Source organism: Adelges cooleyi, unplaced genomic scaffold (genome assembly GCF_023614345.1).
Source record: "Adelges cooleyi isolate 19-005CV unplaced genomic scaffold, UGA_ACOO_1.1 ACOO_flye_CR_arks_rails_tigmint_CR_PRNA_651, whole genome shotgun sequence".
Classification (NCBI taxonomy): domain Eukaryota; kingdom Metazoa; phylum Arthropoda; class Insecta; order Hemiptera; family Adelgidae; genus Adelges; species Adelges cooleyi.
The window spans coordinates 9,204,500-9,229,365 of NW_026096352.1; the positions used below are offsets into that span (position 1 = coordinate 9,204,500).

Sequence of the window (24,866 nt, forward strand, 5' to 3'; positions counted from 1 at the left end):
GTTGGCCCTTCCAAAATGTATTTACTGGTTACATGCCTATACCATCTTCATAAAAAAATTACTAGATTTCTGTATAGATAATACATTATTAACAACAAGAAAGAATATAGTGAAATACACTATATTAATATAAATAATTGATTGTGTATACGTATACATTGGCGGAGATCGGGAGGGGGGGGGCTTGCGAGGGCTTAGCCCCCCCAAAATAATTAATTTGTAGCTGAAGCCCCCCCCAAAAATTAATTATTTTCTTTGTTTTTTTAATCGCTATATTAAAGGAAAATTTCATAGCATTGTACAATAAAAAATAAGATTAAAAAAAAAATTATTCAAATACCATGATAAGTCTACAACCTTATTAGGTCGGTGTCACAATTGCGAATCTCTGCGCGCATATTCCGCGAGTGTGACTCCGGCCTAATTTTGAATCCGTGTAAAAGCTCGTTGTAATGTCAACAAAAATTCTATTAATAGATTGGGAACATTTGTGGGTTTCTTATCGTTGTTTACCGTAATTTATGACGGCCGACGGGAAAGTAATAGTATACAGGTTTGGCGGTCGGGTTGCTGTTCATTTAGTGATAATCTCAAAACTACAACCCGCAACGGCATAATGGGTTTTAATATATTCCATATTTTTTAATTTAAATCAAAAATACCTGAAGCTACAGCGACAGGAGTGACTTCTAATCAAGTAAGTAATAATTTAATGTAATTAAATAATACCTAAATTTATTTAATATCGTTATTTTAATTCAATTTATATTTGTATCCTTGATACTTTTTTATAATTTAATAATTAATGTCTTTTAGACATGCAGTTTAAATAATGAATCAGCAAAAATTGATAATGATACAGATAACTTTAAGTTAGATTTGGGCGATTTAAAGTCTGGTCCAAAAAGACCCATACTAAAGGTAAATTATTTATAAAACTAAAAACATAGCTAAATACAATATATTTTATTTACTATTTAGTGAATTATTAATGGTTATTAAATATATTTAGACATTCCCATTAACGAAATTTGGTACACAAAATCAGGGCTTTAATTCTTCATATTATGAGAATCATACTTGGCTTGAGTACAGTATAAGCCAGGATGCAGTATTTTGTTATGAGTGTCGAATATTTGGAAGCTATCAAATAGAACCTACATTCACATCTATTGGGTTAAAAAATTGGAAAAAGGTAAATTTTCTTATTATTTATTAATTATTTTATTTACTTTGTCAGTATGCAATCACTATTAATAATAAATATTTCCATACAAATTAAAAGTAGAAAGTTTAGCAATATGTATATTGCTCTATTAATGTATATTTATTTATATAATTAGGTAATTCAATTTTTAAAATTAAAAAAAGTGAATATATTATTTTTTCTTTATAATAATTATTTTCTAAATAAGAATTAATTTTTGTTGTGTAAAGTATAAATATTATTAAACAATAACCAAATAACTTTTCATTTGTTTTTTATATTTCATAGTTATGTGGATCCAAAGGTCTTAAAAATGGTAAACAATCAAAGCTTGATGCTCATGCCAGTACAAAAACTCATTTAACTTGTATGGCAAAATGGTCAGGACATAATGATGTTAAAAAAACTGACACAGTTCACACTCAGCTTTCGCCAATAGAGAATATATCAAAAGCCCAATTGATATAATAGTTTATTTAGCATCTCAAGGATTAGCCTTCAGAGGCCACGATGAAACAAATACTTCATTAAATCAAGGTAATAAATAATCACCTAATGATAAGTATTAAGTGATTAAAGATAGAATTTTTATTTTTTAATTATTTATTAAATCATATTTCTTAGGGAATTTTAAGGAAACCTGCGTTTTACTATCCAAGCATGTACCTACATTTTCAGAAAAATTCAACAAAGAAACAAATTACACTAGTCACCACATTCAAAATGAAATTATTAATATATGCTCAAATAGTGTTAGAGATTCAATTATAGATGACATTGGTTCAGGGACATTTAGTATAATGTGTGATGAAGCAAGGTAAATTCTTAAAAAAAGTGCTTATTGAACAAAAATATTTGTATTTTATATATTTTTTATAAAACTTAATAATTCATGAATTTTGATTTGATTTTCTAGATGTTATAAAGAAGAACAAATGTCTCTTTGTGTTCGATATGTTAATGATTTAGATATTAATGAGAGATTTCCGGGATTTATTGACTGCTCTACAAAACAAGATGAAAACTTAGGTTTAAAAACAAAAACTATTGGGCGCATTAGTAACACATGATGAAATTGTAGGTATAAAAACTGCGAAGCTATAAAACTGTGTTTTAAGAGTATTATTATTATACTTGAAGAAGAAATAAAAAACAAAGCTGATAACGATGTTAATGAAGCAATAGGTTCAGTTTATAACATTGTTTTTATCCATTTGATATATATTTCATTAGTTGTTTTGCTTTTTTGATAGGAATACACTCAACAATTACAAAAGGCCCATTTGTTATAGTTTTTTTCATCATGCACTACATCTTGTGTTCCATTAATATTATAAGCAATAAGTTACTTATGCAGCATTGGTTATTAATGGTGTTATAAAAAACTTTCAAGACTGCCGAACCTCAGACAGTTTTGCAGGTTTATGGACATAAATTCAAACATTTGCTGAAGAACATGATATATCTGTAGATTTACCATCCCGTGCAAAAGATAAGTTTTATTTTCTTTACCTATTTCTTCAATATAATTTTTTTACTAAGATTCTAATAAAATGTCTTATTTTATATTTAACTAGAGTCCAAAAGAAAAAGACTACAGTCAAACTCGTTTGGATAAGTTCTTAGTAAGCTCAACCACAGGGGCAATATCTGAAGCAATGGATCACGAAACAACAAAAGCTGAAGATTATTTTAGAATCAATATATACTTTAAAATTCTTGATTCCATTATAGTTAATTTAAGAAAACGATTTTCCACGGAAAATATGTCTTTAGCTGTCGGAGTTGACGAATTTATGAAACTAAACTACGTTGACAGTGCTCAGTTCATTAATCATTATAAGGTAATTTAACTTCTTATATTTTAATAAATGTTATAAAATTATAAATACTATGATTAAATTAATTTATTTTGATATAAATATAATTTTAGGATTTACCTGATTTAAATATTTGTGAAGAAAACCTTAGATCCAAAATGATGGTTGCTAAAAATTGCCTTGTTCAACCAGGAAAAGGAGATATTGAAGATTTAAAAAAGAATATTACACCTCAAGTGTTCCCTAAATTTTATAAAATGCTCCAAATTGCTTTAACAATTCTTACTAGCTCTGCTACGTGTGAGATGAGTTTTTCTGCAATGAGGAAAATAAAATCTTATTTAAGAACATCTATACAGCAAACCCGATTTAATGAACTTTCAATTTTATATATAGAAAAAGATATCACTAAAGCATTAAACTGTGAAAATATTCTAAATACATTTGCTACAAAATGTAATAGGATAATAAATTTATAATATTGTTATAGTAATTGTGTAATTCAATTTCTTGTTGTTGGGCAGTGTGGGAGCGAAGCCCCCGCGGTTTAGTTTGCTATACCTATAATTTAAGCCCCCCTAAATCTTAAATAGGATCTCCGCCTATGTACGTATAACACTGTCATCTGTAGATAACTGAATCAAAGTTCGAACTCCTATACCACTATAAATTATGTTAAATGTTTTGTCCAAATTTGTTTCGGTTGATTCGAATTTATTTTTATAGAAAGTAATCAATATTCATTCGCACCTTAAGAACAAGACCGCCACAACTCAAAATGTATCAACTGAGTTACTACTTTCGAAAAGTAAAAAAATTGCTCTATATAATGAAAAACCGCCTCATTCAATATCATTTTTATTTTGCCAGCAAAACAGTTATTCAACATTAAATTTATTCAATTTTAAGCTAATTATCAGAGTAACAGAGCCATGTTTACTTTATGGCAGTTTTGCACTTTAAATAAATACAATTCATTTCTGAAGTCAAAATTCAAGGCTGCCTTATTTTAATTTGTGGCTTTCTTACGCTGAATGAAAACTAATTTTCTTGTGATGTGTCGAGTGAAAAACAGCAGCGTTTAGAGAAGTACTGAATTTTATAGCTTGAATTCAATAATGCAATATTTAAGTATATAGCAGTCTTAAAAAAAATTTGTGTACACAATACAGCGACATCTCAAAAAAAATTACAGTACTGCATTCACTTAAAAAAACGAATTCATCGTAAACGCCAATCGCCATAAGTCTAAACTTTTGGGTTTAAAAGAGTATTTCAAAAATGTTATCATGTAAAGAATGTTTGTAAGAATTTGAGTTTTTAGTTTCAAGTTTTTAGGTAAAGAACCCTTTATAATATCTAGTTTCAAACTTCAAATAGCTTTTTCTCAAAATGTATATTTTAAGTTGTGGCGGTCGTATCCTAGAGGTATGTTATGATAATTGAGTATTAAATAAAAATACCATAGTGCAATGTATTTTGTATCTTAAAATCACATACAAAATACTAAATACAAAAAGTATTCTGTATTTGAAATACTTGTATTTTAGATACTGCCCATTCCTGGGTAGGAAGAGAAAAATGTTTACAAAATCTTAGTTTTAAGAATTTTTGTTTACATTTTCTGTTAAAAGACTTTTATCTTACTATTGAAGTAGCCATTATAACAAAGTAACGAGTTTTATAGATATAATACAAAAATATAATAAACATTAATTACCTAAAACAAAAACATTAAATAAATTACTAATCGTATTGAGTATCACAGAGAGTTATTGTGTTTTTGAGGTTGTCGTGACCATATTATAATTATTCCTTGTATATCACTTGTAGCCAACATAGTTTCATCATAGTTGAACGTAACACCCAATGTAACACAAGCATGGCCTTGTAGTTTATTGACAGCATAGTTAGATTCTCTTTCGACGTCAACGAAATAGACACAAGAATCTTCACTACTAGTAACTTTAAAAAAACAATGTTTAGTTTTTAATTAAGATGGACGGTAAACTTTAAAATTTAACTCACCAACACATGCACCCTGTCTAAATGACATGATGGGACAAAATGTTGACCGTAATAAATGATTACTGTGCATGTGAGGAACGAGAAATTTTTTTTTCAATTGCAATAAACCATCATCACTTTCTGAAACCCTAAAATATTGGTTGAATTAAATCAGTTGAAAATTCATTATTATTTCAATATTATTGTTCTGTAAAACTAACTTATATAGACAAAGGATGTTATTTGAACAATTTGCCAATAACATTGGATCTCTAGCTTCTCTACTGATCCAAGACCTCCAACTTAAACAAGTGATTGCACCACGTTTTGGTGTAGTTATAATTCTGTGGCACTTAGTCAAAACGCTTCCATCACTACTGTTAAACTTGAGTGACACTATTTCACCCTAAAACATCATTTTAAATTTTAATAAACATAAATGTATAATAGACTGGTTCAAAAATTAATTAAATTTTTGTTCACCTTCGCAACGAAAAATGAGCCAATTTTTTGAACCCGTCTAATGTATAATTTATAGACCCTTAGAAATTAAATTTATTTATTTAGTTTTACCAAACTAAATAATTTATAAAATTTTAGTAACCTATTTGGTATTGTGGAACATGTTTTAAAATATATAAATCTTGTTATTGTATATTTTAGTAATTAAAGAAATCACCTTATCATTCCCTGTCCATATAATTTGTCCACTGCTATCAATTGCTAACGATAGAATTTGACCACCAATTTTTTGTTTACCGCCTTTAGGAAACATACCAGTTGATACATTTAACACACAGACAAATCCAGCTTTATTACCAGTCTAAATAATAATTATAAAATTCATTACTATTTATTTGTATAAGATTATAAAGAGATTTTACATAATGTGTACTACGACTCACAATTAATATATTGTTATTGACAGGATTGAAAGAACAAACTAATACAGATGAAAAAAATGGGTCATTAACACATCTTAAACAACAATGACGAACCGCATCCCAAAAACAGATCGTTGCATCTAACGAACAACTAGCAATTAATTCATCTGATGCAGACCAATCACAACCTAAATAATAAAATTATTAAGTATATCAATAATATGCTATTATGAAAATATTTCACACCAATTACAAATTATATCTTTGTAATAAAACAAACAGAATTTACACATTTAAGATTGTTAATACTAATTTGAGATTGTTTAGTTTTCAAATAAGAAATAGATTAAAATATTATGTATTCATTTACTCACATTATGTTTACTGGATAATTGTTTTAGCTCATACTATAGTTTTATTTACCAACAAAAACACTTTGTTAACTCAGTGTAAATGACCGCTAAGTAAAAAAAAAAATTAAGTATTCCAACATAAGCCTTAAAATACGTTATATAATATAGGACCTAAGTAAATACCATAATGTAATATATGTATTATACATCGTTGCTAACAAATAAAAATCTGTCTACATATTAAACCAGTCATGAAAAAAAGTAAATTTAGTTTACATAGCCGGAAGTCAAAGTTTTTTTTCCTACTTCCGAGTTAGTAAATATAGCACTTGTTATAATATGAATATATATTGCTTAGCAACCATTTTCACTGAGTTAACAAAGGGTTTTTGATGAGATATCAGTAGTTTTTTATTACATAAAAGTAGAAATGACACAGAGTAGTCACTCATTATTACAGAATATAAAATGAGAACCTTTTATTTTTTTATATAATATTATCTTTATGAGTGACAACTTGTACACTTAGTGTGCCAATGATTTTTGAGTACCTACTTAAGAAAAACATGAGTATATATGAATGTAAAATGTAGTACTTGTAATACAATAATAATTGCAAATCAATCAGACTACAACAACACCAAATAATAACACATAATACTCAACAAACAAAAATCACCAACAAGTGTCGCAGCTAAACAAGGACACGACACATTGTCATTTGTCAATTAACTGCAGTCAGCAACAACGTCGTGCCGGGTGGCCCAATCCATCAGTAAAGGGGCAAAATTTATGGTAAAATGTCTACGCGTTTGATGGGATTGCGATGCTTGGTGTATAGTATACACAGCGGTGGACGCTACTCTTTTTTTTTTTTTACTTAGCTCCACGCCACTACCGTGTCGCTGGATTCCAAGATTTACCTGTTAAATCTTGTACGAAAATAATTTAAAAACCACTTTAATAGTTTTAAAGCATGTTTAGATAAATTAATAATTGCTTGATCACATTCTTTAGGTCAGCTTCTAGTTTTGATAAGAAATATTATTATATTATTTGATTAACTACAACAAGAATTCATAAAATAAATTTAATAACGAATTGTATGATTACATTTTTATAAGGGCAAATTATATTATTATTAAAAGTATTTGATTTTTTTATGGGAAAAAAAATTATGATGAATAACTAATAAACATTAATTTTGACTAACTGAGGCACCTTGAAGACTCTTTCTTTTTGTGAATACTTCATAGCTCTTTAATAAGTAATTATAAGCCAGGTGTACTGTTAAATAATAATTATTGGATATTAAAAACATACCAGTAACTGGTCCAGTATGATATTTTAATATAGCTAACACAGATGGAGGCGACATTAAAACATCACATATGCTAAGAGTTCCATCATTTGACGCACAGCATAATTTTGATTTGTCATTATTGGCGAACTTGAGGACAGTCACTGCATCAGAATGCTAAAAGAATTATTCAGAAATCACGTATTCATATTTTAAATAATGTTAATCATAAACTGTTGTTAAAACAGGTAACATAATTGACAGAGCGGGTAGGGGTACATTTATTTATTAAAGACAAAACATTGTTTTTAGATTAATGTGTTAAAATTGAAATTTTAACACATTAATGTATAATTTTTTTCCCCTAGCAGTTACTAGGTGAATTGTGGAGTTGTACCAAATATCAGGCAATTGAAAAAACTAATGCAACTTAATACATTTGTTTTTCAGTTTAAATAATCATGCCACAAAATAGATAAAAGTATTGGTCTATTCTGTGTTACTTTAGTCTATTCTGTTATCAAAATTAATAATGTAATTAACAAATAATTATTAAGTAAAAACTAATACCTGATCATAAATATGATGAACACTATCAAAAGCATAATTTTCTTCAATTGTGTTGTTTCCAACCAGTGCCCTCGACGCTTGAGCTTGAGAAGTTGGTATTGGAGTTAAATCATAATAACTACGGGAAAAGAAATCCATTTCTACTGAGGCATCTTTGTTCATATTCAGACTCATCTAAAAGAGATAAGAATTAATTTATACCTACCAACAAAATTATTTTCATAACTAAAATCCAGGTGAACAACTTATATGAAAAATACTCTTTATTTTATCACTCGCATTTCTTATAATCCTTTTTTAGATTCATGTTTTTTTTTTTGTCATTTATAGTTTGATTCAAAATCAAAGTTATTGAAACAAAATTTAACATTTATCTAACAACATTCAGCTGCCCTCTCCTATTAATAATTGTATTCTAAGAATTTAAAAATCTCAGAGGCAATTTAAAAATAATAATTTGTTACTCAGCTACTGGCTAATAACAATTAATATAATATATTGCATATTATGATATCTATGTATAAAAGTGTACGACAAAAATTTAATTTTTGTAATATATCCTAACAAAATAGTCATTTAAAATTCTAAACAAAAAAACATACATAATTTTAATATAAATAACTCAAAAACTAGTTATACAAAACTTGACAACCTAGCTCGTTAAAATTAAAATATAAATATTTAGTACTTAAATATTATTTTATTATTGAACAAATTTATTTTTTAGTTTTTCAGACTTGTTTATTCTGAAAATTTAGGCGAGAGGGCAGTCGTCTGCAGGGCTTCAAGAGCTCATCAGATTCATTATTTCTATAAATTAATAGATAAATTGATATTCATTAATAATTGAAACATTACCATACTAGTACTTTGACTGCCAGCACTATTTGATTGAATATCCAAATGAACATTGTACTTATTTTGTAAAATTGCAGATCTTATTTTTAAATATTTTCTTCTAATATTACTAGATGGAATAATGTCCTAGTAGAAACAATGGACACAAATTATAATATTAGCATAATAATGAAGTAAGTATTCATTAACTTACATCTTGTTTTGATTTTTCTCGTAAAAGTTGATTTCTCCTTCTAATATAAAGTGTTCCTATAAAAATAAAATTTAACTGTAAAACTTTTTATAGGTAATTAAAATTCCACATTATTAATTTTTAAGGCTTGGTAAATATGCATAATTTGTAACTTAAAGTGTCTTATTAGGAAACATAATAAAAAAAAACACTACTGAAACATATTAGGGATAAATAAAACAACAAAATGTTTATTTTATTTTTAATACATAACATATTATTTTTTGTATCGATTGTATTAAATTATAAAAAACAAAATGTACGTCAATCATTTTTATTTGTTATCAATAAATATACGAGCTTTTAGGAGGATGCCTTTAATTATAGGGTTTAACTAGTGGTTAAAATATTAAATATTCAGTTTCCATATGTCACATCATTATATAATTTTTCCATAGCTATTGGGGTCCATTAAATTTTGGCTCCTATATCAGTTAAATCTAGTAATGCTTTATAGATACCTAAATGGCTGTTTCATATATTAGCAACTACAAATTTAAATAATCAACAGTTAACATATGTGACTTCTACCTACTAATTTCGTGTAAGCTAAATTAGTTAATTCCATATGGTAGATGAATTTCGATAGACCGAAAGTGTGGGTGGATTTTATAGAATGTATAAAATGGTATCATAAAGGAATTATATTATATTTTGTGTTGTTTTATTATACTTGATATGGAGATTTATAAAGAGAGAGAACTTGTGGCTGGAAATTCCATTTGTATGGCATAAGGCAAAAGAAAAAATAATAAATAATCAGTTTTGTTTTTATAGATATAAAGTCATTATATTATCACTCACGAAAATTAGGATGATTTGTAGCTCTGTAGGCATTAAATTTTGAATCTAATACAAACGCCTGTTGTTGCCACATGTTAGCAGAACACTATCAATCCAAACTTTAACTTTTGTACACTACAAGGCGTTTGAAAATACTACAATTTAGTTTAATAGCAATGGATTTGGGCATTAAGTAAAATAATTATAATGCAATTATTATACTATTATTAAAACTAGTATGTGAGATAATATTATGGAAATTGGCAAATGCCAAAGCAATAAACGAGAATTATTGTTTTTGTTGACACTGAAAGTTGATAACGAGAACAATACACTGATAAGAGGTTTAAGGCTAAGGTAGGGCCACGAACATATTTTATATACTATTAGGGCGTTAGGCAGTAGACACGTTCTTAGAAGATATTCTAAGGACTAAGGCCGTGCTATTATTTTTTTTTTTATAGTGTAGGCCATAACATGAACAACAAATAAACAGGCATGAATGCTAGATAATAACGCGCAGAAAAATAGTCCACAAAATTGTTTACCACAGAATAGATTAAATTTTAGTCTATTATACGTTCGTGGTCTATTCTGTAACTTTGCCGTGTTAATTTCTCATAACTCATTAGAAGTGATAGCATCTTCCATGGCTGGGGCAAATATGCAAGATAGGAAAATTTCGTAATCTAGGCTTTAGCAATCATGCCTGTTTATATAGTCATGGGGCTTAATACAATAACTAATGCGATTGCGTAATGTACGAGAATTGAGAATATTAATATTAGTTCTGCTTGGCAAAAATGTAATAATTATTAATTATATTTGTTATACACATGTTATTTTAATACTATGAAAACACCCATAAATAACCTTGGGAATTTGAAAGCTTATTAGTTATTATTATTTATTTGGTAATTAACCAAGTAGATGACTTTTTTTTTTATTAAAATAAAAATAAAATCTGTATAAATTATACAATAAGTATTTGCGATAAAACAATATATACATATAACTTCAAATATCTTGCGGACCAGTGGCGGAACTCCTATTGACATTAGTAACTTAAATTAAATTATAAAAGCATATGAATTAATTTTAGTTTTATAACGCGATGTAACCAAATTTAATTAATATTTTATATAGGTAGTTAATCAGTTATGGATGAACCGATAATAACATTATGAATGGTTTTTTACAGACAAAAGTTTTCGTCATCAACGACATACATTGTCTTTCTGTGATTATGTTTGATTGGTTAATAATTGGTATTATAAAATATTAAAACTTGAGTGTTTGTAGAATTTAATGATGGAGGAGAAAAAAAACATTTTAATGTAAATACCACAATGATTTTTAGAACTAAAACAGTTTCAAAAACTAAAAAGGCGGTATTGTAATGGAGGTAAACTTTGATTTGGTTAATGTTGAAATCGATTTCTATGCGTTTAAAAAAAAAAATGTTTTTCCTTGCCATTACAATTTATATTGTAAGCATAATAATATAATATAATATGCTTGTAGACGTAAACCACAGAAGGTTAAACATCGATAATAATGTGTATCGATATTTCCTATTAAAAAAAAAATCGCATGCCCATATTTAACAATCGACAAACAATAATCAATATTATTGCAGCGCACCGCACAACAACCACCGTGTCTTATCCCTAATTTGGAATCCCAATTCCCTAGTATACCGATTACCGAATTTCTGTCTGTTCACTGTTGTGTAAAGTAAAAGTATTATTTGGGATTGCAGTAGTCCTCTATTGGAACTTGAAAATATATGAACGTCAGCAGGTTGCAGGACAGTCGCGTCGTTTACAAGGATCTGGTCGATAGTGTGAGTTTCTTGTTGTATATGTATTCCGTTTTTCGTGTTAACTGTTTACTGTTTAGTTTGTTCATTTGTAAGGATGCATCGTGCCGATAATTCTATTTATAATTCGTATTTAATACATCACAAAAATTAATTTTTCTTTAGAAAATAACAATTCCTACTCTGGACCGATTTTAGGTTAGTATAATTTGAGATTTACAATAATTTCGATCGTTTTCACGATAAACGTTTTAGTCTTGATCAAATCAAACGTCGTAACAATATCATAGCTGATTTTCCATAATCAGAAATAGCACCCGTTTGATGGAGTCTTAGATCAGAATTCCTAATCAATATGTCAAGTAACACTTGCATAGCAATTATTATAGCTAAAAATGAATTTGATAGCATTTCGGCATAAAAGCACTTTACCAGGCACCCTTTTATGTGCTATTTTTTGTACCATTGTGTAGTTTTTTTTACTCTGATTACGAATCTGAAGTAAAAAATTGGTGGATTCTTCTAGTTCCAAAGCTATACCAACATTAAATTTGTATATTTCTGTGTGTATAACAATAGGTTGCGGCTACAGCGGCAGCAACCCGTCGCTGCACAATACCTTTGTCTGCTATGCGAGGACAGGTTAGGTTCGGTTTCGTTAAGTCATTGACGCTTCTAGAGCGGTAGGTTAGGTTAGTTTAGTGCTTTAGACAAGCTATTTTTTCCTTTGGGAGTTTAAAGGCGTGAGCCCCCATCCAATGAAGAGCCCTGAAGACGCTCGAGTCAGCTCTCAAAGCCGGCAGGTGTAGGGAATTGTTTTATCAGTTAAAGATTTACTAACTTAAAGATTTAATACTTATAAAATTATATTGTTCATTACAATATTGATATTAAATCATTTATAATAATATAATAATCAATAATAATAATAAAAATAAATAAATATCTAATAATAATACAGTAGCGCGCACTCGTTCTGCGGACCAATGTATGGTGCCTATTGTTATACACATAAGAAGGTAATAAAAAAATTTGCTAAAAAAAGTGTCATTATCATTTGCTTATCGGATTTCACACGTTTACTTACTCTTTTAGTATGCCAACTACACATTGGCTTTTAAAATGTGTACATTTTATATTGTGTTCTCCAATTTTTTGTCTGTTTAAATATAACAATATTTTATAATTATTTCACCAGATTATTATTATACCTAAATATAAAAAAGATTTTAACTATTAATACATATATTTGCACCAACTACCGACACAGCTTATTCCTATTCTCTAGTATACCAATTACTAAATTCCCACTTGTGGTGTAAAGTATATGTAACATATTTGGACAACAGAATGGAATTTAATCTATTCTGTGTTTAGACTTAAGTCCTTTGTTGGAAATATATTAACGTCGGCAGCCTGCAGGACAACTGCGTACAAGTCTCTAGTCGATAGTGTGAGTTTCATATTGTATTTATTTGATGTTTAGTCTGTTCTCCTGTAAGAGTACCATGTGCCGATAATTCTAGGTTTGTATAATTATACTACCTTAGTATTAAATATAACATCACAAAAATATGTTTTTCTTTAGAAAATAACAATACTTACTCGGTACCGATATGATAGGTTAGTATAATTTGTGATGTACAATAATTTTGTTAGTTTCACGTAAAACGTGTGTTTTTGATCAAATCAAACGTTGTAATAATATCATAGCTGATTTTTCACAATCAGAAAAGCACGCGTTTGATGGAGTCGTAAATCCGAATTCCTCCTCAAAACATTAAGTTACACTCACATTATTATTGCTAAAACTGATTTTGATTGCATTTTCATTTTGTTAAATTTCATTAATTTTACATTTTTTCTTACTCTTTTTGTATGTCAACTACACATTGGCTTTTAAAATATGTACACCATATAAATTTCACCGAATAATTATTATATTCCTAAATATATAAAAGATTTTTTATCTTTAGTACACATAGGTGTTTCTCTAACACACCGTTTGGTCTGGACATTTTGTAAAAAAAAAAAACATAAATAGGTAATTATTACTAATTTACTCTAGTTACAATCTTTAGCTCTAGATGATAACATTATACGTTATCTGTACATGGTTACACGATTATATTTTTTTCATTAAATATAATGGAATACAGATCACCATCATGTAGATTATTGGGCTTTGAATGGCATCTACTTGAATTAATGATTTCTGCTTGTATAGTTATAGATTCCTGTAAAATATGGCTGACGAAAAAAATATTGGAGATCAACATAACAATACTGATCCAAAACAAAAATTTGAAGTTGAAATTCCTGGAAAAAGACAGTATGATATAGTTGTGCTAGGTGCTTCAGGATTCACTGGAAAACGTGTGGTTATAGAATTAGCTCGTATGAGCCAAAAATATTCACTGACATGGGCAGTAGCTGGTCGTAATGATATTAAACTTCAAGAAGTATTGGATAACGTAAATACATTTGTTGGTCAGTTCTTATCATTTAAACCTTTTAAATTAGAATAATCAAAACACTTTTGTCTTTTAAGGAACGTTAAAACCCACTGTTTAAATAATTATACAACAGTGGTTTTTTCGGTTCTCAAAATGACAAAAAGTACATTTCTACAGTTATTATTTTGTGTCTAATAAAATATGTTAAAGAATATTTTGTCATTAATTGTTAAAAGTTTAAATATTATTTGTTACAACACTTGTTTTATTCTGTGATTTGTATAGAGTATTCCAATCAAACTAGGAAATTAAAATTATGTTTTTCAAGAACTTATACACTTGTACACTTATTTAATATTAGATTAAAATTAAAGTTAGTGAATGGTAAGTATGCAAAAAAAATGTATAAAGTCACTGTTAAAATAAACTAATAGCTAATTTTTATCGAATAAGAATAATTTAAAGGGGCTAAGCGATTTTATATTACCAATACAATGTATAATATAAAAAAAAATTGTAAATTTTGTATTGTAACTTAATTATAAATTTTAAATTGAATATTCTATCTATTGAAAGATAAGATTATTTTTCAAACTAATGACATTCAATTTTTTAGCTATTGAATAATTTAATGTTTTCTATTATAAATCATACTAATAAAATGTGCAAGACTCGTTTTCTATTTTTTAGAACAATTACTTTTTAGGCATGCTGTAGTATTTGAAGTAAACATTTTTTTTTAGAATTGTTTTATTATATTGTATAAATAGTCTTGATTTCATTATACAAATTTAAAAATTTTACCTATTATTCCATTTTTGAACACTAATTATACAGAAAATATTTAGTATAGGGTTTCCCTGAAGGTTTTACACATTAAAATATAAACTGGGGCAATTAAGATTAAGTTTTTTTTTTTAGATTAATGACAAAATATTTAATTTTTCAAAAAAACTAAAATAATAAATTGTTGCATTTTTTAATTTATAACAAAAAAAACCAAGGGCTGTAAAAAGAGTTTTTTTGGAAAATTTTGACTGGTGGTTTACGAGTTCTAAATAAATACATTTTGAATAATTAACACTTGAATGTAGAGGCTGTTATGAAATAGAATTTTTATTTATGCTCAAGAGTATCTATTTACTGATTAACAGCACTTTACCTTTTGTCCAGTCATTTATATGCTAATAACTTCAAAAGTATTTATTAAAAACTTGTTATCGATTAGTGATTAGTGTTATCGATCAGAAATAATATGCTTTATAAAATGGCTATCATTGTTTTATTTTACATTAAAACAATTAATTTTTTCCCAAAAAAGCTAAATACTTGTCGTTTATAATCTAATGAATTCTATAGATTAAACAGAATTTAAACTTAGTGGGACACCTTATAAATGTATAAGGTTTATAATTAATACTTTCCGTGTCACATCATAGCTGAAAAAAGTATTAATTTAAAACTTTTATTTATTTATTTGGAAGCACTGAGTTTAATAAGTTGGCTTGTGCTACTTAGATTATCTCATAAAACTATTTTATAAAATCGATTTTCATATATTTATTTTTATATAGATGATTTTGATGCCAAACAAATTGGCATAATAAATGCCACAATTGAAAATTTTAAAAGTTTGGAGCAAATGGCATCTATCACTTCTGTATTAATAAATTGTGTTGGTCCCTATTACATATATGGCGAAGTAGTTGTCAAAGCCTGTATATCAAATAGAACTCATTACGTTGATGTAACTGGTGAATCCTTGGTGAGTTATTTAAATTTTACTTAAACAATTTATTCATAATAAAGTACTCAACTATATTCTGTCTTTCTCACTAATTTTTGTTTAATTTCTCTATTCTATAAAATAAAGTAAACTTTGAATCAGAGTCAAGAAGATTTTGTTTTTTGGAATACCTTCATAATGTGTTTTAAATTTAACTTTCTTTTTTTTGTGTAAACGTACAAAATCTTTTAAACAGCCGAACTGATTTCTTCATCAAGCAAATTTATAGACCAGAAAGATCTGAAAGGTCTTTTTTTTATTAGGTCAATAATTTAAAATATGTACCCCTTCCGCTTTAAAATCCAGAAGAATGCACAAAAACCTAGGTCAGTTATATTTAACTTAAAATTATAATGTGCTATAATTTTTTTATAAATTGTCTAATGAGTTCCAAATTTGTATGGAATATTGTTTAGACATGGTATTGATAACCATGTAAATGCATTGACAAACCAACAAAATATCAAAAACCCTTTACTCAAAATGTGTAGAAACTTTTTCTTTATTTTGATTTTTTAGGTGTATTTTTAGGACTGAAGGTCAAAAAATTAGACTGAAGATAGATATAAAGTGAGACTATAGCATAAACATTTTTGATATGTTTACAGGCTTTTAAGGTACATCTATATCTACGTATTAGCTCTGCCAATATTTTGGAAGCTTCTCATATTCCATTTTCAGTGTTGTTGCATGCTGTTTATGATGTTGTTAATTCTGTATGCAGATGATAAATAAAAGACTTCCAAAATGTTAGCAGAGCCAATATGTAAATATAGGTGTTACTGAAAAGTCTGTAAATTAAAACAACACACCTACAAACTTAAACCAATTTGCGTACAATTTTTCTCAAAAATCTGTAGTCAACCTATTTTTATTTTAGATAAAACATCAAAAGGGGGGCGACTTGCACTTGACTGTAGTCAATTTATAGGTTGCTATGGCAGAGTGAATCAAACTTTAACATGTATCTGAAAACTATTTGCATTATGTTTTGTTAAATATGATAAGTGAAAAACAACGGCAACAAATAATAATTATTATAGACAGACGAATGACGATCAACCCTAATTCTAACCATCCAATAATAAAAATATAATTTTGAGCACATAACTGTATTTATTTTTTCTACCATCTTAAAATTTGTGTGAAGCATTTATTTGTAAGTGTTTTTATCACATCCAGTTATAATAATTCGTATAGACCTGTCACTTTCCCTGCTCCGACCCGACGAAATTAGCTTTTTTTTGTAGTCTGGTATTGTTGAATCTGCATAGATTTAACATAATCCTACTATAATTTTTGCTCCAAAGCTAATTTGTTTTAATTTGCCAGGTTATATTGCTGCATTAGACTGGAGAAGCTCCGGCACAGTTAGTAAATTAATAAAATTGATATTTTTATTTATCATTGATCAGGTGTATGAGACATTTATAATATAAAGCCTTTTACACACCTAAACGCTATTGTCGCATACATTGCTGCTTGTTTAGAGAGCTTTAAGTGGCAGTAAATCTCCACAGAGTAACAATATCGGCGAAAATGCTTAGGTTAGGTCATAGTGTAACAATATAAGAAGATTGAATTTGTCAAACGTCCTAAGTGCCAAAGTATAAAAATTGAACTTTACATTTGATTTGTATTTTATTTATTACCGGAAACACTTAAGAATATATTTAAGTGTTAAATATGATTGTTTTTTCATATATAACTATTCCTCACTTGATAAATATACAAATTTGTTTCCCGTAATGGCTGAAATACAAATCAAATTATAAAGTTCAATTTTTATACTTTGGCACTTTGAACATTTGACAAATTCACTCTTCATATACTAACCCTAAAACCTAAAATAGTAGTTGCCCAGTGGGTAAAATTAAGTATTTTTGGACACTTGATTATAACAAAAAATCAAAGTTAAACATTTTAATTTTAAGAAAATAACAGTCGATTCTAAAAAAAATTTTTAAATGAATCACAGGTTTCTTAAACAAAACTTAGGTTGAATAAGTGGAGGTGGTGGTTTATTTACTCACTTTATTGAGGGTGACCCTTGTTCAGTCTTATTGTTAGTAATGGTAATAGAAAATTGTATTTATCTCATCCCATATAAATGGGACTAGCTGACCATAATATCCATACACTTCTTCAAATGTAGTTTCTGTTATTTTTTTCTGCTCTTCGCAAATTATCAACCCAACATTTTTATTCTATTTACTTTAATTCCAAACGCTCACTCATACATCCTTAACTCTTTGAATGACCCTTATTTGTCTTACATTACTAACCTCATCCAACAACACATGAACATAAAGAATTTTCTATTGTGTAATTTATAGTTTATGGAAACAATGGTACATAAATATAACAGCGAAGCTGAGAAAAATAATGTAGTCATTGCAAGTGCTTTAGGAATGGAAAGTGTTCCTGCTGATCTGGGTGTTGAATACCTGTATCAAAAGTTCAATGGTAATCTAATTTTTTAATAAAATTTTAAACTTTTAGAATTTTTATTGTTTTTTTGTAGGTGATTTACAAAATATTGATATTTATATGAAACTCTACGCCAGTGCATTTGAATTTAGTTCTGTAAGTAAATAAATATTATTATATATTTAATTTAATCATTTAAACTGTTTTATTAACTTAGAGCGGAATGATTCATGTTGGTACATGGGCCAGTGCAATAATTCATTTTGCAACAGCTAATGAGCGTGTAAAGATGAGACAATTGTTAGATGAATCCATAGGTATAACTACTAGACCAAAACCTAATATTACAAAGTATGTCAAAATTGTTATATTTTAATTAATGTAATATAAATAAAATATATTTAAAAACAAGTTACATTTTACTTAAAGCCTAACGGTTGAAATTATAAAACATGGAACATGCTTTAGCTTTTTGGCTCCTGAATAGTGATTATTTCTGATCTATAATCTCCTTGCGATTTATGACGATAGTATAGTCTTAATTATATGTTCTGGCCAAAACGTTTGTATGACGATGACGACTCGTTATTACTTCGATGGCATCTTATATATGAGCGATATATAATGGGGACCGCTGAGTAGAGGTTCTAAGGAAAGAGGCACAGGGACTGACCACATCAAAATGATTCGATGCATTCAAATCAATCCTAACAGAAGTAGGCCGCTCACGGTATTTCGTATCGCTAGTTTGTGTCGTTTTCGAGGTGGAAAACCAAGGCTAAAGCAGGTTCATGTTAAAAAAAGAATATATATTTATAAATTATTTATTACTTTTTAAAAACTATTATTTAAGTAAGACAATATTGAAAATTTAATTTGATCATCATTAATAGCAAACATTAGATAATACTATTTCAATATTGAATAATTAAATGGTTGCTATAATACATTTTTTTTTTTTAAAGTACTTCAACTTTTCAATTTGAAACAAATGAATGTAATTTACAATTTAACAGAAACTTAAAAAAGCCAGTTTGGTGGGGTCTGGATATAATGTTATATGAGCCCAGGACCCCAAGGTTATTGAAATGAATAAATATAACAATCGCTATTTATGAGTTAGAATTGATTTAAGTAACATATTAACAACAGATATAGAATAAATAATATTGAAATAGTATGACATAGTATTAAGGAATAGAAATCAGACTTAAAAAAGTATAGTAGTATGTACAAGTGAATAGCAAGACCATGACTGCTCGAGGGCGTAAAACAACGAGGTCGTTAGTCTATTATCACGCTAAACCCTTGTGTCAGAATATTCATGTCGGCTGACTCTAGCCAGACAACACAATGACACAATATACTCTATAGTCTATACAGTTGAACAAAATTAAATATTCAGGGTATTAATAATAGTAAGAATGGAGCATATTGAGGCGGGGAAGATCACGGGTCTGTATGAATTAATATCACTTTTAAATAAACACATCAATGCAAATCCGTGATAGTAGAAATACAAATATCGAAAAAAATCGTAGTACCTAATGACAATAATGTCCTAGAAAATTAGTTTTTTATTTTAGGGTGGATACTATTAGGGTTGGTTTTCTGTCTACAATAATTTATTGCCATAGCTACCCATGTATTGTATTAACAATATAATGAAAATATTTTCAAATACCCTTTGAATGTTAATTCAAACACTCATAGCTACCTAAAAAGGGACTATGATCAAACTGTAAATTTACCCTTTTTTGGGTTTTTCCTTAAAGTTTGACTACAGACTTGAGAAAATCGTATGTTATAGTCTCATTCTAGTTTTACCTTTGTTCTAATTTTCAGATCTTAAATCCTTAAGTTCACCAAAAAAAGCGAAATGAATAAAACGTTTCCACCTCATCTAGGGAAAGGGGCTTACGATATTTTTTTGGTTTGTCAACATTAATTTGTAGTATTATGTCTTAAGAATATTCCATACAAATTTGGAACTAATTCCCCTATTTTTGAAAACGTTTTAGAGAGCCGTAATTTTTAATTGAAAAATATGTACTATTGGGTGAATTTAACAATTGAGGGGAAGGAGTGAATTTTTTAAATTTTTGATTCAACAAAGTACATTGAAGGTACGATTTTCTGATGTATAGAGTTGAGACTTGAGTTACTACACGAATAAATTGGGTCAGCGTTTTGAAGGTATTGTGGATCCAGACACAATAAAAAACACATTGTAAAAACAATACCTTCACAGCTACGCATCAAAGCTAAAATATAATCTATTAATTATATAATATAATAATTATTTTTTTTTTTTTTTAACTAACTAATGGAATTTGATTTCTGTTATAGGATACTACATAAACAAGAAATTGGTAATCACATTCAGTGGTGTGTACCTTTTCCAGAACCAGATCAAGCAGTTATCGCTAGATCATTGCATCATGCTAAAACTGTAGAAAAGCGAAATATTAATTTTGAAGTTAGAAACTATATGGTGTTTGGCTATTTAATTTCAGCCATTATTGGGCTTTTTGTGTTTGTTTTTCTATCATTTATGTCTACATTCACTCCCTTAAAGAATCTATTTATTCGAGTAAGTATTAATCTCAAACACGTCTTATTTCTATATTACTATTGTTTGGTTAAACAAATATTTTTGTTTAGTTTCCTAGGCTATTTTCTTTGGGGGTTGTGAGTAACCAGGGACCTACTGAAAGAATTATGGAAAATTCACGAATGTCTTTAACTTTAATTGGCCGAGGAACAACATCCATCGATAATACAAACAGCAAAAAAGATATTAGAACTACTATTGCTAGGGTAAAACAATTTTTTATAATATTAATACATTTTTTATATTTTTATCTTCTTCACCTTATCCTATACAAATAAAGTTGCCATCTTTTTATTTACTCCACACACCTCTACGTCTACTATTCATCACATCTACCTCTACATTCCACTACCATGATCTTTCCAACTACTTTTAATTTTATACATTTAAGAATATTATTTATAGGGTTATAACTTTAAAATACATTACTATTTTAGATAAAAGTAAAAAATCCAGGCTATGGGTTTACAAGTAAAGCAGTTGTTTTAGGAGCAGTGACTCTAATCAAGGACAACATTACAAATGGGTATATTTTTATTTTTTTAATTAAATTTACACAATGATTAATTATAATTATATGTGGCCTGTATATTTTAGAGGAGTACTGACACCGGCATCAGCGTTTAGAAAAACTGATTATATGAAACGTCTAATTGAAAATGATGCTGCCACGTTTGAGATAATATCAGAAACAGTAAATTCCAAGCCACATACAGAATAAATTTATATGGTGTTAGTTTAAATTTGTAAGGGTTTTTTAAAATGTATTTTAATTCATTGTTTTTGTTTGTACCAATCTTTTTATTTTATATACTTACTCGTATGTCCTCTGAATACATATATATTACTCCCCGTTTGTTAAATTTATTACCTAATGAAATTCATTAAGAGATGAATAATTTATTATTATTTATTTTTATCCAAATAAAAAACATTTATGTTGTTATATAGTGTTTATTAAAATTAAGCCTCTCAATCTTCAAAATTCAGAGTTAACAAAAAACTATAGATACTACTACTTTTAAGTCAAGAACAGATTTCAAGTATGAAAAATTCTCAAAACTATAATTTTAAAATTCTCTGACAAGACGAGGAGCAGGCATCTTCTGCCTTCCGGGATGGTATGTGAACTAAGAAAAATGAAAGGTGGCAGTATTGCAACCCAACCTTGTGTCATTGCTCCTTCTCCTGATTACCATCTCGACTTGTGGATCATCCCTTTAGTATAAAATTCTATAATATTCAATATTGTGTTATAAATAGGAATTAACAGTACATTTAGACTTAAGTGCTTAATTATTAGATTTGTTATCAACAAAGTATCGCGTGGCGTAATATTATTAATTATATTATGATAATTTGATACTCTATTTATATACATTATATAGTTTATCGACAATATACGAGTTATAATGATATTATGGCTCACTAATTAAAAAAGGAGGGGACATTCCTCTACATCATTTATTTTAAAAACATTGAAAATTTTGTTTAGATGATAATTGTAATCATGAGCATGATTAATTTCACAATAAAACACTTTATACTTAAATAATAATGCCATCAATACAATTTAAAAAAAAAATTGCTAAAGATTTAAATGATTACTGTATAATTACAATCATTTTCAAGTACACCTTATAAATAATAGGAATCTAATAATTTACAAAGTGCTTGCAAATAGTAGAGCACAGAATGAATGCTTTTATAACACCATATTAAGTTTGTTATTATAATTAAAAAATAATATAAATAAGACAAATTAATTACTATCAGTAAAAGAGAAATAATTACAATAAATAAAAAACACGTTGATGTCTAAAGTAATAGAAAATAGTAACATTGTGGTCAGTGTCGGCCTGGCACCCAAGAGCCCCCATAAAAATTTCCTCAAAAAATACAGCCGGATTTTTATAAAGAAAAATGATTAAGATTCAAACAAAAAATGAACAATAATTTACAAGGGTGATGATCTGAGGAAGTGATTTTTCCCAGAAATTAATATCACTTTGTTCCACACCCCAAGTCACGACTAATTTGGAAAACAAATATTTATTAATGGTTAACTACAAACAAGATTTATAAAATATTTGTTAGGTATATTCTTGTTTTCTTAACAAAGGAAGAATAATCAATTTATGTATTATAAAGTATCAATACTAACTATAACTTGAAAAGTAAGTATGATAATCAATTTCTGTTTGCGCCGTTTTTTTAACATAAAGAATACAAATTTTGAAAAAAAAGTGAAAATTCACAATGTTATTGCACTTTTATAAACAAACTTTTTGATTATAACTTCAAATGTAAGTCTGACCGATTAAAACTGACTTCACCATTGTCATCAGAGTAAAAAAGCACACATTTTAAAAAACATGTATAATATGTTTTAAACAAGCCTATTAATGTTTCTAAAATAATTTGTCATTTTTATCTACATTCTGACAATGTTTTCATTTTCGGGAATTTCAAGGGATACCATAGAATGAACTTTTGGTTGCCATTGTTTGTTTCCCATACGGCTGGGGCCCCAATTTTGCGGCCGTGGCCAGACCGACTCTGATTGATGTTGTCTAAGATATTATTTCAATTGAACAATCCATTGCTGTGTTTCTGTAATAGGTTTTAATGCGCAACGGGTTAAAACATGGAATTAATGGATTCTGCAAAATATTGACTTGAAAGTTTGGTTTTTTTTCCACATTGTTTTTGGTTGAATTGGATTTACTTACAGCGCTCCCATAAACTTTCAACGAGTCCTTTCGATTGACGCTGGTCCAGTTAGTCACCAACCGATACATACTCAACTTCTCTGACAAAGAATTGTAATCTATGTCTTGCAACACCCTTAGCATCAAGTCGTGCAAGTATCTGGTGGTGTGCTGTTCCTTGTGATGTTTGGATATGTAATATTGGTTGAACACCCGATAAAGGAAATAATATATTTTCCTGAAGTCCAAATCATTGTCAGCTTTAGGTTTATCAGGCAAATTCAGGCATTCGGACATGATGAGAAATGCATTGGAGATCAATTTAAACTTATTATACTGGTTATGATCATTGTTGTAAAACGATTTCAAGTACTCCATCCATTTGTCCAGCACCTGACAGGGTCGAGTACCGCCTACAATAAACAAGTCGTCCATGGCGTTCAGGTCAACAAAAGATATTTCGTTCAAGTCTGGCGACGCCACTTCCTTCTTATACTCAAACCTAAGTGACCGTATCTTGGTCATTACCTGATTAACCGTCTTGGTCGGTACACAGGTTGTAAGTTTCTTGATGTCAACCGTTCCGTACATGTCGATGGCTTCGGCTAGCTGCAACTTCTCCTGTTCATTCCACTCTAGCACATTAGTCGACTTTCGTTTTGGAGGCAAGTTCCTTTTGCGCTTCTTTGAATTTGTTTGTTTTTGATCGCTGGACTGTTGATTTCCGGACATGTTTTATTTCACGCTGGCTGTAGACAGTGGACACTAAAAACGTTAGTTACTATAATATGTAGTCACTTTTTTTATAGTCAAGCGAGATGATTCATGATAGTATGCTGTGTGATTATCGACTTTTAACACTTGATATCACGGTTATCTACATCTACTAATAGATAACCGTGCTTGAGATAATTAATAATAACTATTATAAAATATAAAATAGTATAAATTTAATTGCTTTGAATCAGCTGATTTTATCGTTAATTATTTTATTTTCAGTTTCTAAAAATCTAAGATAATGAAAGAATCATAT

At 28.3% G+C, this 24,866-nt stretch overlaps 5 protein-coding genes across 7 annotated transcripts; 3 read left to right on the forward strand and 2 right to left on the reverse strand.

Moving 5' to 3' along the window:
- Window positions 1-616: 616 nt before the first annotated feature.
- LOC126844795 (uncharacterized) lies at window positions 617-1,953 on the forward strand. The gene is made up of 6 exons (XM_050583207.1): window positions 617-620; window positions 669-697; window positions 817-921; window positions 1,013-1,195; window positions 1,496-1,744; window positions 1,832-1,953. The coding sequence occupies exons 1-5, from the start codon at window positions 617-619 to the stop codon at window positions 1,673-1,675; spliced, it is 501 nt and encodes a 166-aa protein (XP_050439164.1). The 3' UTR covers window positions 1,676-1,744; window positions 1,832-1,953.
- A 644-nt stretch (window positions 1,954-2,597) lies between these two features.
- LOC126844796 (uncharacterized) lies at window positions 2,598-3,578 on the forward strand. The gene is made up of 4 exons (XM_050583208.1): window positions 2,598-2,697; window positions 2,783-3,051; window positions 3,141-3,473; window positions 3,552-3,578. The coding sequence occupies exons 2-4, from the start codon at window positions 2,866-2,868 to the stop codon at window positions 3,576-3,578; spliced, it is 546 nt and encodes a 181-aa protein (XP_050439165.1). The 5' UTR covers window positions 2,598-2,697; window positions 2,783-2,865.
- A 1,109-nt stretch (window positions 3,579-4,687) lies between these two features.
- On the reverse strand, window positions 4,688-10,296 carry LOC126844311 (WD repeat-containing protein 13-like). The gene is made up of 10 exons (XM_050582424.1): window positions 10,036-10,296; window positions 9,193-9,248; window positions 9,000-9,125; window positions 8,142-8,315; window positions 7,595-7,748; window positions 5,940-6,106; window positions 5,714-5,857; window positions 5,256-5,440; window positions 5,056-5,183; window positions 4,688-4,992 (listed from the first exon to the last, which is right to left on the reverse strand). Exons 1-10 carry the CDS (start codon window positions 10,106-10,108, stop codon window positions 4,790-4,792), a joined length of 1,410 nt encoding a protein of 469 aa, XP_050438381.1. The 5' UTR covers window positions 10,109-10,296; the 3' UTR covers window positions 4,688-4,789.
- Window positions 10,297-11,633: 1,337 nt separating this feature from the next.
- On the forward strand, window positions 11,634-22,009 carry LOC126844182 (saccharopine dehydrogenase-like oxidoreductase). 3 transcript variants are annotated; one of them, XM_050582130.1, is made up of 10 exons: window positions 11,634-11,860; window positions 14,064-14,326; window positions 15,867-16,057; window positions 18,415-18,544; window positions 18,603-18,664; window positions 18,726-18,859; window positions 20,858-21,101; window positions 21,173-21,328; window positions 21,560-21,648; window positions 21,720-22,008. In XM_050582130.1, exons 2-10 carry the CDS (start codon window positions 14,083-14,085, stop codon window positions 21,841-21,843), a joined length of 1,374 nt encoding a protein of 457 aa, XP_050438087.1. In that variant the 5' UTR covers window positions 11,634-11,860; window positions 14,064-14,082; the 3' UTR covers window positions 21,844-22,008. The 3 variants fall into 3 exon arrangements, with proteins under 3 accessions (XP_050438087.1, XP_050438088.1, XP_050438089.1); XM_050582131.1 differs by lacking the exon at window positions 11,634-11,860 and adding an exon at window positions 11,898-12,034 and having other exon boundaries at window positions 21,720-22,009; XM_050582132.1 differs by lacking the exon at window positions 11,634-11,860 and adding an exon at window positions 13,214-13,289 and having other exon boundaries at window positions 21,720-22,009.
- A 1,511-nt stretch (window positions 22,010-23,520) lies between these two features.
- LOC126844183 (uncharacterized) lies at window positions 23,521-24,786 on the reverse strand. The gene has a single exon (XM_050582133.1). The coding sequence runs from the start codon at window positions 24,563-24,565 to the stop codon at window positions 23,696-23,698; it is 870 nt and encodes a 289-aa protein (XP_050438090.1). The 5' UTR covers window positions 24,566-24,786; the 3' UTR covers window positions 23,521-23,695.
- Window positions 24,787-24,866: the final 80 nt, after the last annotated feature.